The 18007-nt window shown below is 46.5% G+C and overlaps 2 protein-coding genes, 1 long non-coding RNA gene and 1 pseudogene across 4 annotated transcripts; 3 read left to right on the forward strand and 1 right to left on the reverse strand.

Moving 5' to 3' along the window:
• Nucleotides 1-624: 624 nt before the first annotated feature.
• On the forward strand, nucleotides 625-2135 carry LOC115669186 (protein MITOFERRINLIKE 1, chloroplastic). The gene has a single exon (XM_030590469.2). It carries the CDS (start codon nucleotides 690-692, stop codon nucleotides 1974-1976), a length of 1287 nt encoding a protein of 428 aa, XP_030446329.2. The 5' UTR covers nucleotides 625-689; the 3' UTR covers nucleotides 1977-2135.
• Nucleotides 2136-3436: 1301 nt separating this feature from the next.
• On the forward strand, nucleotides 3437-5779 carry LOC115667007 (L-type lectin-domain containing receptor kinase S.6). Its single transcript, XM_030588646.2, has one exon. The coding sequence runs from the start codon at nucleotides 3604-3606 to the stop codon at nucleotides 5704-5706; it is 2103 nt and encodes a 700-aa protein (XP_030444506.2). The 5' UTR covers nucleotides 3437-3603; the 3' UTR covers nucleotides 5707-5779.
• A 400-nt stretch (nucleotides 5780-6179) lies between these two features.
• LOC115667008 (U1 spliceosomal RNA) lies at nucleotides 6180-6332 on the reverse strand (annotated as a pseudogene).
• A 5758-nt stretch (nucleotides 6333-12090) lies between these two features.
• LOC130138268 (uncharacterized) lies at nucleotides 12091-13075 on the forward strand. Of its 2 annotated transcripts, none has more exons than XR_008816667.1 (3): nucleotides 12091-12204; nucleotides 12479-12556; nucleotides 12794-13075. It is a non-coding gene; the product is annotated as an uncharacterized LOC130138268 (long non-coding RNA). The 2 variants fall into 2 exon arrangements; XR_008816668.1 differs by having other exon boundaries at nucleotides 12479-12529; nucleotides 12746-13075.
• The last annotated feature ends 4932 nt before the right edge of the window (nucleotides 13076-18007 follow it).

The following is an 18007-nucleotide window of genomic DNA, read 5'->3' on the forward strand; positions in this document are numbered from 1 at the left end:
AGATAAGTTTTGTGTGGAGTAACTTCTTGTTACCGCAAATAAGATTATGAAGTTATTTGTTTATTTGAATTTAAAAACCGTTGTTTGAAACCGTCGATAGTATGGTATAAATTCCCACGTTGTACTCTTTGTGAAAAGATATGCAATCAATCAAAATATTCAACATTTACCTGTATTTTATATCACTTACTACCATTGTTCCTAAAGTCGTACTTTTCCATCTCATTGTCATTTACTTCCAAAATCAACAATGAACCATTCACAACCTTGGACGATTCATTCATCAATCCATCATATTCTAAAAGTACTTCGCCCATTTTTTAGTGAAACGAGCTCAGACTTTAATTATCGAAACCATCTTGAGGTTTTTTTTTTCGAATCGAAAAGCTCAAATTAGGCTCCCTTTGTTATGCAGAAAAGAAATGATTCAGAAAATATTTTCTTAAAAATTAATTTTTCATATCGCTTGAAATAATCGGCCGAAGATGAAAAATATTTTCTTTATCAATAGCAAGTTATATCTACACATTTGGCTCGGCAAAACGAGCCCTTACTTTCCACAAAGCCGAAAAAAAACGACTTCGTATGGCAAACCTACGAGAAAACGCAGCGTTCGTGTCCTACCTCCGTCCTCTCGCCTCCCACCACCAAACCAGAGCGCACGCAGAGAGAGAGAGAGAGAGAGAGATATGGAGGGAAGGCTCTCTGCATCGCTCGGCCTCCCATGTCCGAGCCCCAACCACCGCCCGATCCCGTCGGAGTTCGCGACCCTCTTCGCCCACTTCACCTCCCTCGTCGTCTCCCCTCCTCCCTCCCGACGGCCCCCCAAGGCCGCCGCCGCCGCCGCCGCCGCCGCCACCGGCCTCATCAATTTCTCCTCCGCCACCCTCTCCCTCGACAACCCTAACCCGCCGCCCCCTCCTCCTAATTACTCGAAATGGTTCAAGCCCGCCTCGAGAAACAGCCCCCGAGTGCGGTCCCTCATGAAGAGCCTCTCCGTCGCCGAGCGGGCCCTCATCGGCGCCGCCGGGGGCGGGATCGCCGGCGCGTTCACCTACGTGTGCCTGCACCCGCTCGACACCATCAAGACCAAGCTCCAGACCAAGGGCGCCTCGGAGCTGTACAAGAACACGCTCGACGCGGTCGTGAAGACGTTCCAATCGAGAGGTATCCTGGGGTTCTACAGCGGGGTCTCCGCTGTCATTGTCGGGTCCACTGCGTCTTCCGCTGTGTACTTCGGTACCTGCGAGTTCGGGAAGTCGGTCTTGTCGAAGATGGAGGATTTCCCCGCCGTGCTCATCCCGCCGACCGCCGGCGCGATGGGAAACATCGTGTCTTCTGCTATCATGGTGCCCAAAGAATTGATTACGCAGAGGATGCAAGCGGGCGCGAAGGGACGATCTTGGGAGGTGCTGCTGAGGATCTTGGAAAAGGATGGCGTGCTGGGGCTTTATGCTGGGTATTCCGCTACCCTGTTGAGGAATTTGCCTGCGGGTGTTCTGAGTTACTCTTCGTTCGAGTACTTGAAAGCTGCGGTTTTGAGCAAGACCAAGCAGGCCAGCATGGAGCCCCTGCAGAGCGTTTGCTGCGGGGCGCTCGCCGGCGCCATATCCGCGTCGCTGACCACGCCTCTGGACGTGGTTAAGACGAGGCTGATGACTCAGGTTCGCGCAGAGGCCGCGAGCAAGGTCGGCGCGGTGATGTACGGCGGGGTTACCGCGATGGTGAAGCAGATCTTGAAGGAGGAAGGGCTGGTCGGGTTCACTCGCGGGATGGGGCCGCGGGTCGTCCACAGCGCGTGTTTCTCTGCGATCGGTTACTTCGCATTCGAGACGGCGCGGTTAACCATTTTGCATCAGTACCTCAAGCGCAAAGAGTCTCTAGAGCTGGAAGCCGTGGCTCCTTCTTTAGATTGCTCGTTTTCGCAATTCCAATGTAGTTTGCGAAATTTTTCCCCGGGAATACAAGAACTATAAAAGTTTAATTTACGCCAATATCGAAAATTTGTATACAGGTTCTGGAGCTGCTATGTCTTCATTTCTTCCTGTAAGTTAGTGTATTCATTTCTAGCTGGTTGTAAGCATCTCCAACCTTCTATTGGGTATCTGATCTCTGACCATTTCAAGCTCTTTCTAGCTGCTATCTATGTTGTGTTAAGGTTGATCAACTAAGAACTCGTTGGAGTGAAACCATAAAGCCTACCATTTTGTTGTTGTCAAGCCACCCATGACCCGCTTGTTCAGAACTGCTCCCTGCCATTTTGTTGGACTTGCTCTTTCTTCTTACGGATACTCAGCAATGATGTGAAGAAAGTGCCAGGGAGTGGAGCATTGCCAACAGTCCGAACATATACGAAATGCTGCTTAAGGGGTAGCGGAGCATTGCCATCAACCCATGAGAAGCTCTTTGCTTAGCCTTCCTCACCTAGCCTATTCTCAAACTAAGAGGTCTCAAAGTCTGTGCAATTCCTGAATTCCTTATGGTTATGGAATGGGGGTTCAGTTGGTCTTGTAAAACTTTGACCTTTTTCTTGCATTGGAAAGCATTCAACTTCTAGTTTCATAATTCACTTTTGGAAATTGAAAATCAGAAATTTCTGTAGTGTGCAAAATTGGGCCTATCTCGGGTCATATTTGACTATTGGATTTACAGAGTAACACGGGTCTGGAATGAAAAGAAAAGATTCTACTTGTAGTATCTCCGAAATACAATGAAGTACATCAATTTAAGCCACCACAATCAGCAACACAAGGCAGCTTAGAGTAATTAGAAGCCAAATACGAGGTCCACAAAACGGAACCCGTGACATACAGAAAAGCAACCTATTAGTCAATCACCAACCATAATTATAAAACAGGACTTGCTGTGATTAAATCTCCCTTGCTATGATCGACCGCACGGCATGACGAGGGAAAAATATTTGATACGGCGTGACTATCGATCCCATCCGCATGAGGTTCATTATCATGTGAAAGTAGTAGTGCATGTACTTATATAGTATATAGGCGTTAGGATTACTTAGTCGATACGATTTCTTATGTCCATTACTTTATTTGATAAATGGGTGGGAATGATGATGAAGCAAATTTAAGGTGAATCAATTGTATGGTGTTTCTAGATGTAAACTTGGGACACTTGAGGTAATCCCACCATCTCTGGATATGAGATACCAAATTAAGCACAGGCAAAGGCTAAGCAACTTCCATTGGCTAGCAGGCCAGACTTCAATCTTTCAGAAGATTTTTATTCAAAACTTTCGTACGTTTGTATGAAAATCGAATTCAGTAATTAAGTTAGAAATATATGTTCATTGATCAAGATCACGAACTGTAAGATTTTCTGAAGAAGAAAAACGACATCTCCCTGTGCTCTCTGGCATAGGCGAGGGAAAGGAAATGGAATCTCCACCTTGGGATCAATCTCGACGACTGTTTTTCTCGTTATTCTGTTTCAATTTCCCGCTCGATTCTCGTTCGGCTTCGCTCCCTCTCTCTCACTCTCTCTGCTTTTCCTTCATGTTTCCCTTCGCTTAACCCCATCACAGATCGAATCTTTTATTCATTGTTCCGCTTCTGCATATTCCCCCTGTTTGTTGTACAAGCGATGCCTTCCTGTTTTGCCCTACCCATCTCTTTCTATCTCTTCTTCTTCTTCCTCCTCCTCCTCCTCTTTGCGCCCTCGGTGTCCGACATATCCCTGCACGCCCGCAACGTCACTCTCTATGGCGACGCTTCCTTCGGCAACCATTCCATCAGCCTCACGCAAAACATCAGTCGCTGCGCTCCTTTTTCCTCTTACTCTTACTCTTCTGCTTCCAGCGGCATCAGCAGGGCCTTCTACGCGCACCCGGTTCGCTTTCTTGATTCTTCGTCGAACTCTTCCGCGTCTTTCTTCTGCCGCTTCTCATTCATCATTCTCCGCAACCCCTCGTGCCCTTTCGGCGATGGCCTGGCGTTCTTGATCACGTCGGACACCGATTCTTTCAGCCCTCAGGATGGGTACTTGGGCCTCCCTGCGCCGGCGTTCGGATCGCAAGAATCGTCCTTCGTCGCTGTTGAGATGGACACGAGCTTCGACCCTTCATTCGGGGACATCAACGGGAACCACATCGGCATCGATGTGAATTCGGTGTATTCCCTGGCTTCAGTCGACGTGGTCTCAAGAGGGGTCGATCTGAAAAGCGGGAAGCAGATCACCACCTGGATCGAGTACAGGAATGCGGTCAAATTGGTACGCATTTGGATCAGTTATTCGCACATCAGGCCAACAAGTCCTGCACTGGTCGCACAGATTGATCTCTCCAGGCACTTCAAGGAGTATATGCACGTTGGGTTCTCTGCTTCAAATGGCAAGGGTTCCGCAGTTCATATTGTTAGTCACTGGAGGTTCAGGACTTTCGGGCTTTTGCCGACTTCGACTTCGGCTAACGACAATGTCCACGAAGGGGAGTGTTCAACGTGCTCGACCGAAGATTCGATCATTGATATGGACGGCTCTGAGTCTGATCGCCGTGATGCAGGAACAAAGACAAGGGACATGGCTCTCGGACTCGGAGGTTTAGCAGCTTTCCTAATTTCCTTGATCTTGATTTTGAGTGTGGCTGGTTTTTATCTGATAAAGAACTCAAGGCAGAGAAAAATCAGAACCCAAGAAGGCCCAAGATTCCAGTTGAACAAGGTCCCAACTAGACTCTCACTTGCAGAAATCAGAGCAGCCACAATGGGATTCAGCAGGAGCAAGATCATTGGTGAGGGTGCATCGGCCACTGTCTACCAGGGGTCTCTGCCATCCGGCGGGACTGTGGCTGTCAAGAGGTTCGACCGCGATAATCGGATCATGAATTGCCGGTGCCCGTTCACAACCGAGTTCGCCACCATGGTCGGTTGCTTGCGGCACAAGAATCTAGTCCAGCTTCAGGGTTGGTGCTGTGAGGGGAATGAACTGCTCCTGATATATGAATACATGCCCAATGGTAGCTTGGACACGTTCCTTCACAACTGTTCGCACTCAGCGAAGTTCCTCTCCTGGGAACAGCGGAAAAAAATTGTCCTTGGAGTCGCCTCGGCCCTCGCCTATCTACATGAAGAGTGCGAGAGGCAGATCATTCACAGAGATGTGAAGAGCTGCAACATTATGCTCGATTCGGAGTTCAACGCCAAATTGGGGGATTTTGGCTTGGCGGAGGTGTACGAGCACAGCTGCAGGACCAGAGCGGTGACGATACCGGCAGGGACAATGGGGTACTTGGCACCCGAGTACGTGTACTACGGCGTGCCCACGACGAAGACCGACGTGTACAGCTTCGGGGTGGTGGTGCTGGAGGTCGCCACGGGGCGGCTGCCGGTTGACCGAGGCGGGGTCATCCTGGTCGACTGGGTGTGGGGCCAGTGGGAGAAGGGGAAATTGATCTCGGCCGTCGATCGGAGGCTGAGAGGCCGGTTCAACGAGGCCGAGATGGTGAGGATGCTGAGAGTGGGACTCTGCTGCGTGCATGCCGACCCTGAGAAGAGGCCTGCCATGAAGGAGGCCGCTAGGATTTTGAAGGGCGAAGATCCCGCGCCGCGTTTGCCACCTCGGAAGCCAACGGTCAGGATCCGGTCTGTCTTGCCGGAGCAGTCCAAGGAAATACTGACTAATGGAGGGGATCGAAGCCCCGGCGGTTTCGACGACTTGCCGTATATGACTCCTAAAAGCCATTTTGGTTAGTTCTTTTGTATTGTGTCGTCTTTAAATTCCTCAGAGAGAAGCAGACTGGAGTGTAATTCACTCGTTTCACTCTTCATCACAAGAGCCATGGACTTTCAGGAACATTACTTGAGACAGACTCTGAGAAATTGTAAAAGTTTGGTCTCTATGGGATTGTGAAGACACAGAAACTGAAATTGAGTTAATGATCCATAGCAACGTTCACGTTACTTGAATGGTCCTAGGCACAAATGCATCTGACATATTCAGTCCATATCGCATTCCTAGTACACTACAACACCCCTTTGTCTGGTGAGTGTGAAACCTAGGACCGATCTGATCACAGGGATACAAGATACATGCAAACAGGCACGCATGTACAAGATACATATGCATCCTCGTTAGCGCTTTCCAAGCAACGTTTCAGTAACCCTCGAACAAATGAGTCGAATGCTATTGGGTTAGGACTAGATCGCTTCTAGGCCTGTTAAGTCACATGGTGCAGCACAATGAATGCCATAAATTATGACATAGGCTCAGCCAACTAGGACTGACCCCTAGGCGAGCGCCTCCGAGAGTGCAATGGAGGTTGCTATCCTCGGCCACGGACCCTCTTGATCGCCCATAGACCCTATCCTGGTAAGCGCACAAAATACTTTAACCAGTGTAAAATAACTTCGCAGTATAATGTACACGATCGTAGCATGAGTTTTCTTACATCTATGCTACCCTTTGGAGTTGCTGTCCACCCCTAAAAAGTCTAAAGGGCCCCAAACTCCATGTGGTTTTCTATAGGTTAAATGAAGACACAACTGTGATATGCCATTCAAAGGTGGAAACTGCATATTACGTGGGGGCTTCCCATCTTCGGATCAGTTTTCTCCATGTTTACACCCTTTAACGTAGGCCGGGAATACCTAATAATTTTCCATTAACTACAGCAGTCATTGTAATGTCCTCAATCTTGCGCCTAGTGCCATGTCACCGACACGTCGGATTAAATGTGGCTATTTTTATAATGGACGCCGAAATAGATGTATTTTTTATGAAAATTACAAGAAAAATGAAACTACATAATCACCGTCGAAATACGACTTGAGCGAAAATTCTGGAAAACGCCTTAGGTTCAATTTCTCCAATGACCATGCATGAAGTTTTAATGGGATTGTCTTCCGAGAACGAGGAGGCGAATTTGAAAGACCACGGACATAAGACAAATAGCAGATTATGAGGTCCATAGGCTCGGCAAAAGGACAAAAAGATGCAAGACACCCCATCTTATCTCTTCCATGAATTTCGGCAAGCCTATGTAAGATGCAATGATTAACTTTTGTCTTGCTGAATTCTCTAAAGTTGGTTTATTATTCATTTGGTATATATAATATGTCGATGTCTAGCATTTAAACACAATAGAGAGAGAAAAATGTCCCCCACGGGAATTGGGTGACGATTATGGGACTATTACAGATCTTGGAAGTACGTCTTTTTATAATAAGGGCTTGTTTGATGATGTCAACTTATTTGATATATTTATGTGTATATATATTAATTATTGGGTAGTGCATGTAAAGTCAAGGGATTGATTACCTTGGTCTTTAGATTAAGGGAAAAAACCACCAAAAGCCCAAAACTATGTCCATCGTTACGCATTTACTCTAAATTTTTTATTATGATATCAAAAACCCCAACTATATCCACTTTGAACTATCTGTCAAGGTTCCGTTAAATGATTTTTCAACCAAAATCACATGAGCGTCATGTTAACACCGTTTTCCTTTTGGCATCCATGTAGGCAAATTTTTAACGATTCCTATTGATGGAATTTTGACGGAGGGCGGATATGTCACACATGTACAAATTTATGATTTTTTGTGTCATAGAAAAAAGTTTAGGATATATCTGTCACAGTAGGCATAGTTTGAGAGTTTTTGGCGGCTTTTTCCCATAGATTAAAAAGATATAATGGACTACATGAGCTTTGGATTTTGTGGTTGGGATGATTCACTTGGAAACATGCTTTTTACCATGCAATTTTGCCATGTATACAACATAGGCTCTAGTCACAACCTACGGTGGTATGTATATATGGCCTCCTCTCTTAAAAGGATGATAATAAGAAATGAAATGACATGAGATTTTAGTTCATTTATATGGAGGGACGTGGGACTTTAAGTCCACTTACATGACACAATATGGGACTTCAATCAAGATACTTGTGGCCAGGTACATGACATGGACCGCATCTTGTGGCGATGCCTCCTGTAAGGAGACGAGTCTTTGGCAAATGGACGACATACGATATGAATATGATATGACCCTATCTTAGAGATTGGTGGGTCTCTATGTGGTAACTATCTTACAGATTGGTGGGTCTCTATGTGGTAACTGCGCATCGTTCTCTGCATGTCCATCCATATGCATTGGATTGTGCTTTCAATTTTGTAAGGTTAGTTGGCTTTTTCCTACGAACACATTTTCCATCATTATAGCTGTTTAAGTTGAAACATAAAGTTAATGGGTTTTCTTTCCTTAATTAACTTCATGTGATAACAAAATTTAATCGGGTCATGCAAAGTTTATGTATATTCCAACATCCGTCATGAAACTTCATTTATTGAAAATGGCTAGGCAGTGAAGCCTAATCACAATAATAATCATAAAGCCGAGTCACCTTTTTATTCACGTGTCGCTCTTTTAGTAATACCAAGGCATCATCTGAACTCACGTTGTTCTTTTTGAACGACTAAACTCGAATTAAATATAAAGAAGTACAAAAAAAGTCATAAACATATTGTATTGGTACCAGTTCAGTCTTAAACATTTCAATTCGATCAATTTAGTCATAAAGCTTTTGCATTTGTGCCAATTGAGTTTATCCGGCCAATTTTGGCTGCAAATGACTGACATATAACGGCCAATTCAGTATTAAAAATTGTCCACGCTGGCGCTAGCCGGACGGCCGGTGTCCACGTCAGATTTCAGGCCGGATGAACTAAATCAGTACAAATGCAAAAGGTTTATGACTAAATTAACCCAATTAAAAGGTTTATGACTTTTTTTGATTTTTTATTTCCGAATTAAATACTCTACTCTTCATTTGTTATTTATTTAGCATCCTAGATAATCGATTTCTCATAATTTTTTTTGGAGGCCAAAAGAATTAAGTAATCTCAAGCAACCCTTGTTGACCTCTTGATTATTCTTTTGCCCTGTCAAAGAAAGGGCCATTTGAACATTAGGGGAGGTACACGAACCACATAAGTTATATCATGATTTTGATGGTATTGAACCATTACAGTAGCATCCTGTGTCGCTAAAAATCGCGAAAATATTAAGAAAATCCCCGGAAGATTGGCTAGATCATGGATGTATAAAATTATGTCATTAAGTGGTCCGATTATCATGGAAATTACAAATATATTAATGCAAAAATTATCGGATAGAAAATCTCGGGCGTTGATTTAAACTTATTATTATTTGATCGATGTACCAATATAAAACCAGCCCTTCCTAACAACACACGTATATATGCAAATTCCATCTATGTCGTGAGATTGAGAAAAGGGATCAGAGAAAGAAATCAGTTTTCTTCCGGCAGTTTCAACAAAGGCGTCATTTTTACGCATTCAAGTGCGTTCTTTTAAATATATTTAATGATTCCTTCATCGAAATATTCACCAATAGCCGGAATTTTATGTTAAATGATGATATGATGATGAGATATTCTAAAATTTTGTACCGGAATAATGCGGAATTTATCAACTTATTCAAATGACCTTTGGCCCTCTTGGAACTGCATTTGAAATTTAAGTATTAAATCATTCTATATGGAATCGGGCAATCACCAAAAGAAATCTGAAACTTTTCGAGGCAATATTGCACTTTCATTTCACTACAAACAAGACGTTACACCAACATCGACACTCGCAGTCGAGAGCAACATCATATGAAAGCCAAGATAAGTGGGGACGATTGCCTCAAAGATTATGAATGTTTTATTAGGAGCTCCCTTTCACCAAGGACCTTGAGCCTCCCCTTATTCTTGATGTTTCTTGTGTCCATATCCTGCAAAAGATAGATAATTAATAATTTTTCTATCATTTGCTAAAGAAATCAATTTCCTGTTATTTTAAATAGTGAATAATGCATGAAACAGAAACACATTGCATGATCGAATAAGAAAGTCGGTTATTGGGACAATGATCATCAATACTGGACTTATGTAAGCAGATTGTTTGGATTCGGTTATTCTTGAGAGTGTCTCACCTTGCGAGTGACATACATTCCCTAGTCATCTCCACGCCTAGGAGGAGGAGGAGGAGATCTGAGCCCGCGGGGGTGGCGGTGGTGGAGGAGGCTTGTTAGGCTTGGGTGGTGGTGGATGAGGCCTATTAACCGATGGTAATGGGTAGCGGTGGTAATGGCGGTAGCGGTGGCAATGGCGGTAGCGGTGGCAATGGCGGTAGTGGTAGCGATGGCGATCTAGGGGGTGGAGGTGTTGTGGGTGGTGGGGGTGTCAGAGGAGGTGGTGGAGGTGGTGTTGGCGATGGCGGTGGCGGTGGTGGCGGAGGTGTGGGTGGGAGTGGTGTTGGAGGTGGTGGCGGTGGTGGAGGTGTCAGAGGAGGTGGTGACTTGGGTGGTGGTGGTGGTGGTGGTGGTGGCGGCGGAGGAGGAGTGGGTCGTGGTGGTGTTGGGGGAGGCGGTGGTGGAGGAGGCGTGGGCGGTGGAGGTGTCGGAGGGAGTGGTGACTTGGGTGGTGGTGGCGGTGGTGGCGGAGGTGGCGGAGGTGGCGGTGGTGGCGGAGGTGTGGGTGGGGGTGGTGTTGGAGGTGGTGGCGGTGGTGGAGGCGTCGGAGGAGGTGGTGACGGTGGTGGGTGAAGGCGGTGGTGGAGAAGGCGTGGGTGGTGGAGGTGTCGGAGGGAGTGGTGACTTGGGTGGTGGTGGTGGTGGAGGTGGCGGCGGCGGCGGCGGCGGCGGCGGAGGAGTGGGTGGTGGAGGTGTCGAAGGAGGTGGTGACTTGGGTGGTGGAGGAGGCGTGGGTGTTGGAGGAGTTGGTGACTTTGGCGGCGGTGGTGGTGGAGGAGTGGGTGGTGATGGTGTTGGAGGAGGTGGCGGTGGAGAAGGCGTGGGTGGTGGAGGTGTCGGAGGAGGTGGTGACTTTGGCGGCGGTGGTGGTGGAGGAGTGGGTGGTGATGGTGTTGGAGGAGGTGGCGGTGGAGAAGGCGTGGGTGGTGGAGGTGTCGGAGGAGGTGGTGACTTTGGCGGCGGTGGTGGTGGTGTTGGAGGAGGTGGCGGTGGTGACTTGGGTGGTGGAGGTGTCGGAGGAGGTGGTGACTTTGGCGGCGGTGGTGGCGGAGGAGTGGGTGGTGGTGGTGTTGGAGGAGGTGGCGGTGGAGGAGGTGGTGACTTGGGTGGTGGAGGAGGCGTGGATGTTGGAGGTGTCGGAGGAGGTGGTGACTTTGGCGGTGGTGGTGGCGGAGGAGTGGGTGGTGGTGGTGTTGGAGGAGGTGGCGGTGAAGGAGGCGTGGGTGGTGGAGGTGGAGGAGGAGGCGGCGGTGGTGACTTGGGTGGTGGAGGTATCGGAGGAGGTGGTGACTTTGGCGGTGGTGGTGGCGGAGGAGTGGGTGGTGGTGGTGTTGGAGGAGGTGGTGGTGGAGGAGGTGGGTGGTGGACTTGGGTGGTGGAGGTGTCGAAGGAGGTGGTGACTTGGGTGGTGGAGGAGGCGTGGGTGTTGGAGGTGTCGGAGGAGGTGGTGGTTTTTTTGGTGGTGGTGGCGGAGGAGTGGGTGGTGGTGGTGGTGTTGGAGGAGGTGGAGGTGGTGACTTGGGTGGTGGAGGTGTCGGAGGGAGGACTTTGGCGGTGGTGGTGGCGGAGGAGTGGGTGGTGGTGGTGTTGGAGGAGGTGGCGGTGGAGGAGGTGGTGATTTGGGTGGTGGAGGTGTTGAAGGAGGTGGTGACTTGGGTGGCGTGGGTGGTGGAGGTGTTGGAGGAGGTGGTGACTTTGGCGGTGGTGGTGGCGGAGGAGTGGGTGGTGATGGTGTTGGAGGAGGTGGCGGTGGAGAAGGCGTGGGTGGTGGAGGTGTCGGAGGAGGTGGTGACTTTGGCGGTGGTGGTGGCGGAGGAGTGGGTGGGTGGTGGTGGTGGTGTGGAGGGTGGGTGACTTGGGTGGTGGAGGTGTCGGAGGAGGTGGTGACTTTGGCGGCGGTGGTGGCGGAGGAGTGGGTGGTGGTGGTGTTGGAGGAGGTGGCGGTGGAGGAGGTGGTGACTTGGGTGGTGGAGGAGGCGTGGATGTTGGAGGTATCGGAGGAGGTGGTGACTTTGGTGGTGGTGGTGGCGGAGGAGTGGGTGGTGGTGGTGTTGGAGGAGGTGGCGGTGAAGGAGGCGTGGGTGGTGGAGGTGTTTGGAGGAGGCGGCGGTGGTGACTTGGGTGGTGGAGGTATCGGAGGAGGTGGTGACTTTGGCGGTGGTGGTGGCGGAGGAGTGGGTGGTGGTGGTGTTGGAGGAGGTGGCGGTGGAGGAGGTGGTGACTTGGGTGGTGGAGGTGTCGAAGGAGGTGGTGACTTGGGTGATGGAGGAGGCGTGGTTGTTGGAGGTGTCGGAGGAGGTGGTGATTTTGGCGGTGGTGGCGGCGGAGGAGTGGGTGGTGGTGGTGGTGTTGGAGGAGGTGGAGGTGGTGACTTGGGGTGACTTGGGTGTCGGAGGTGGTGGTGGAGGTGGTGACGGTGGTGGTGGTGGTGTTGGAGGAGGTGGCGGTGGAGGAGGTGGTGACTTGGGTGGTGGAGGTGTTGAAGGAGGTGGTGACTTGGGTGGCGGAGGAGGCGTGGGTGGTGGAGGTGGCGGAGGAGGTGGTGACTTGGGCGGTGGCGGTGGCGGTGGCGGTGGCGGTGGCGGTGGTGGAGGAGATCTTGGCGGTGGCGGTGGCGGTGGTGGAGGAGATCTTGGCGGTGGCGGTGGCGGTGGCGGTGGCGTGGGTGGCGGAGGAGGTGGTGACTTGGGCAGTGGTGGTGGCGGTGGTGGAGGAGATCTTGGCGGTGGCAGTGGTGGCGTGGGTGGCGGAGGAGGTGGAGACTTGAAAAACGGAGGTGGCAGTGGCCACCGAGGATGAGGAGGCGTTTTGGGCGGTGGAGGGGGTGGAGACTTATGGATCCATGGTGGAGGCAAAGGCTGCCACTGCCACCATGGAGGAGGAGGAGGAGGAGGATGAGAGTCGGGCGGCGGAGGAGATTTCCCAGGAAGTGAAGTGTGTATCGTAATACCAAGGTTTTCGGTGGCTTCCGTCGGCAAGCTAAGAGATGCTATTACCACCAGTAGAGTGGCAACCAAGGAGGCCATTGAGGACCTCATCATGTTCTTCTCCAAGCTCGCCAAAGCTTGGATTTTGGTGATGCCAATTCCAAAGCTCTCCCGCTCTTTATATAGACTCTGCCATCACCTTCAAATGGGTGAAAACCAAAGGGGGTAGAATTACTCAATAAACATACAAGAAGTCAACTATGATGAGAGTAAATGAAGTGCAAATCGTATCCATAATCTCTTCTTCTTTTTTTTAATATTCATGTGTTATATCTTTCTTGTATGTCAGCCACAATCAAGGAAAATTAGGAAATCCAATTTCTATTTTTGGGTTAATACTAGTTCGCGAGTATTTGGGGTGGATCTAACTAGAGAAAGGCATAATTCCGTCGAAAACTCTTCATCGCATTTAACAGCTTTGATTCCAAAACGATCGATATGACTCGACTACTATTGGACGGAAGATGGTAACTCAAGGATACTAAATTCATTGATTATCAAAGCTAGCTTGAGTTCGATAAGTGCATGTTATATAGCTAATGCTCTTAGAAATAGGAAGTTATGGAGGAAACACATACACATAACTAATAAATTTTATATATATATATATATATATATATATATATATATGTTTCTTTGTTTTTTACAGAATTACACTTTTAGTCTCTCAAATTTCAAATCTTCGTAGTCTAGCCCTTATAGTATTATTCTGTTATTTTTCTAATACTATCTAATACAATCTCACCCACCCCCCCCCCCCCCCCCCCCAAAATAAAAATAAAAAATTTCATGGAGTGGTAGAATCTTATGGTGTTGAGTCTCTTAACTCAAAAGTCACCACTAGCAAGGAATTTCATTTCCGTCATTAATTTCTTGCGTTATATTTGAATAAAGGAATAAGGGGAATCCTAAATCCAAATTAAAAAAAAATTGCAATATTTAATTAAACAAAGATTTACATAGAGTTAATGAGTAAACTAATTTGCTTTTAGAGTGATAAGTACTTCAGAGATATTTTATACTCAAAACTTTAATATGAAAGTTAGGACAACTAAAATTTGCAACAGGAGTATCCTATGAGGTCACATGACGGTAACGTTGAATTATTACTAGGGGTGTGTTTGTTTTGGAAAAAAATATCATGATAAAAGAAAATATTTTCCGATAAATTATTTTTCAGGAAAATACTTTCCCATTTTTTAGGTTATGGAATTAATTTTCCTAACTTTAAACATGCATTGTTTTTTTTTTTGCTGTAAATGATTTTTCATCGGCTGATCGATTTCAGCAAACCAATATATAATGGTCCACAAAACTAATTTGCGAAAAACTTTTTCACTTATACAAACACACCCTTCTATGTTCTCTCTTAGGACGAGAAGAAGCCCCCTTACATGATTAAGCTCGTAATGTCTCATTATCTCATGGATCAAGTAAAACGGAAGCTTTCGGCCAATAAAAGAGGAAGTAAAAACGTAAGCTGAAATTCAGATTTGTGGTCCAAGAACGAGAAGGTTAGTGCCCGTTCGCCTAAACCACGAGTCAATTCCATTGTTCATTAATCACTGAAATCAACTCCAAAGAATGTGTGAATGAATTAGGTGCAATCACGAGTATGTTTGACCTAAAAACGTCGGGCTCGCTAGTTTTTCTGGCGAGATTGCCAAATTTTTGAAAGTGAGACACCCCGATGCGTTGATCCGTGGTGAAACTGAGGGACCTTATGCTATAACATATTAAATGGTACACCCGTCGTATTGACACTTGACGGAAAGAGCCTTAGTCTCAATACTATATGGCACATTATACTAAGGGTGGGTTTGGTAACATTTCCGTTCTCGGAAATAATTTTTTTTTTCAGAAATAGTTTTTTCTATCATTATTCCCTGAACGAGTTTCTAAGCAGACGAAAGCATTTGGTAACTGTACAAAATATATATTCTCGGATAGAAAAAGAAGAGAAAAGCTTTCGGTATGACCCTAAAAAAATTTTGTGATGTGGAATTTTTTGAGATTTTTCTAATTTTTTTTCTTTTCTTTTTTTCCTCCATTCTTCTTCCTCCTCACCGAGCCACCACGAGGTCGGCCTCGCCAGGCCACCACGAGGTCGACCTCGCCAGGCCACCGCGAGGTCGACCTTGCCGGCCATCGCCGAGGCTCGGTGACCGGCTAAAGAAGGAAGAAGAAAGAAGGAAAAAGGGAAAAGAAAAAAAAAAAGAAAATGACTTGTTTCATAAATTATTCTCGGACATAAAGACGTAGGTTTTTTTTACTTCTTGTTTATGTTTCAAATCTATTCCCTGATCACTTTTCTCATCCGGGCAATAGAAAAATTAACTAACGTTACCAAATGGATTCCTGTTTTTTTTTTTGTTCCGAAAAACAAAAAACCGAAAAAAAAAAAATAAAGAAACAAAATGATTACCAAATAGGCCCCAAGAGAATGCCCGGTGATTTCTCTAGTTCTGTAGATGCCGGTCCCTTTTCTCCTAACGATTCCTCGCATCTCCAATGCTAGCCTGCTAGGGTAGTGTAGATTATTAAATTTTAAGTAGCTTGAGGTCGCTAACTATGGATCTATCTATCTCGAGATGCTATTATCCTTCTATATATATAAATATATATGTGTGTGTATATATATATGCTGCTATATATGTATTTAGGTTAAAGAAAATTAGGGAGTATATTTGGCTTCAAAGAATAAAAATGAGGAATATATATTGGCTATCATGTTATGTTTCAACCTTAAGACAGCAACTATGTCATAAAGATAACATAAATGAAATGAAAAATTAGTGAAGGTTGAAAGGTAGAATTAACGTTTCTTTTCTTTCTCTTTTTCTTCTTTTATTTTCCTAAAAGAGAAGGTAGAATGAGTCGATGCAAAAATATACTAATAAAAGCTAGGTCAAATTATGACCTAACTGGATTTAAATACCGAGATACTAGGCTTCGGCTAGGAAGAGCCCCAAAGGACGGTAGCCAAATTAAGAGATAATGATACTGCGAATATCTTAACTTTTTCCGATCTATCGACGAAATTACTAACTTGGTACTAAAACGGTTAGGTAACCGTTTAGAACGATGATTTGGCGTGCTTACACGACAAAAATTGTCCAAAGATGATGATTTGGCTAGGCAAGGTCGAGCCTCGCCGGCCTTTGTCTCTAGCTGGTCGCAAATATCTTAATTTTTGTTCATTTTTAAATTAAGAACCTAATATTTTCTTTTGTTCAATCACGTCTCAATTTTTCAAATTAGCCTCAATGTGGTGGTTCTGTTAAATTTATTGACGGAAATTACTGACTTAGTACTAACGCGGTTAGGTAACCATTTAGAACGATGATGTGGCATGCTTACGCAACAAAAATTGTCCAAGATGATGACTAGGATGCCAACTAAGACTAAAAATAATTAATGATGTTTTTTTCTCTCTTTTTTCTTTCTTCTTTTCCTTCTTCTTATTCTTTCTGCTTCCTTCTCTGTCCAGACATGGCCCTGTCTTCTTCTTCTTCTTCTTTGTGTAGCCACAACCGTCGTGTCATGAAGCCATCATCAATGACGACCTCTCTGAACCCATCACCGCGGCAACCTCACGTTTGGCGCCATCTCTTTCGGACCTGCAACTCGTGCCGTACCCATCACCCACCTACAAATGGCAACACGTTAATTGATTACTTTTTATCCGTATAAACTTCGACTGCCGATCTAGATTTTTTAGGGGTTTTGCTTCAATCTATAACGCACTGCCTCGGACTCGAGGCGCCACCTCTGTTTAAGGCGAGCCACATCCTAATCGAAGCGCGCAACCTCGGATATGAGAGCGTACATCTCTAATTCGGGGCACCGTGGAATTCGGTGCGTGGTGGTGACCCTTGGTGTTTGGTGGCGGTGGTGATGGAGTCTGATGGCGGTTGGTGGTTGCGGCGATAGCGACCAATTGCGTTGCTGCTATTTGAGCCGTGATGGATGTTAGCATATACAATTCAAAAGTTTAACACATAAACCCCGCAAAGGTGCGAAATAAGATATTTTAATACCCCTACGCATAAGTTGGATTAGAAATGACACTGTGGAATTTGACGAATGAGGATTGCACATGCGAAATAATCTAGAGCAAAATCTAACTTAGATAACATGTCAGATTGTTCAATCCAAAAGCTTAAGTTTACATATTGAGCGTGACTACAAATATATAAAAAGCATACGAATCATGTAGACGAAAGATGTAGAATATTTTAACAATGGAGATAGTTGGAATTCGGACGAAACATAAAAACGTTAATGGTCCGAAACAAGTCATGACAATAAACTTGAACCATAAGACTTAATAATAGAATATTGGGATATGTGCACTAAAAGTTCTAAAACATGTCACAAAAGTGCAATTGAGTCCTAAAACTTACAAAAGGTGTAATCGAGTCCTAAAACTTGTCAAATTGATTCGATCGAGTCCTAAAGTTAACACCGTCTAATTTACTAACTGAAAATGCTGACTTGCTGCTGACGTGTCCTATTTTATTACTTTTCTTGAGACACGTGGCGATGATGTGGCGTATAACAAGCGCCGTGTCAGAAAAAAACTAAAAAAATATAAATTAAATCGGAAAAAAGCTATAAAAAAAAAGACCCAACCAGCGACTGTGGCGGTGGCCAAGCCCTCGCCGGTGGCCGCCGCCACAGCAGCCGGGAAGGGCCGGCGGAGGTCGCCTAGGCCTTCCCGAAGCCCGGCGACCCTCGCCGGCCCCGAGCGAGCCCTCGGCGAAGGCTTGCAGCCCCGATCTGGGGGAGGGCGCGACCATCGCCTCAGATCTGAGCGAGGGTCGCTAGCCCTCGCCTGGGGCCGGCAAGGGCAGATGAGGGACAGCAAGGACTCGCCCAGCGCGGCCTCTAGCGAGGGCTCGAGCCTCGCCATGGCTAGGCGAGGCTCGACCTCACCGGATCTGGCGAGGTCGAGCCTCGCCGGTGGCTGGGCGAGGCACGACCTCACCAGATCCGGCGAGGTCGGGACTCGCCCAGCGCGAGGCTGC

The sequence above is a fragment of the Syzygium oleosum genome, unplaced genomic scaffold (genome assembly GCF_021117445.2).
Source record: "Syzygium oleosum isolate NSW1041296 unplaced genomic scaffold, Sole_v2.1 Sole_v2.05, whole genome shotgun sequence".
NCBI lineage: Eukaryota > Viridiplantae > Streptophyta > Magnoliopsida > Myrtales > Myrtaceae > Syzygium > Syzygium oleosum.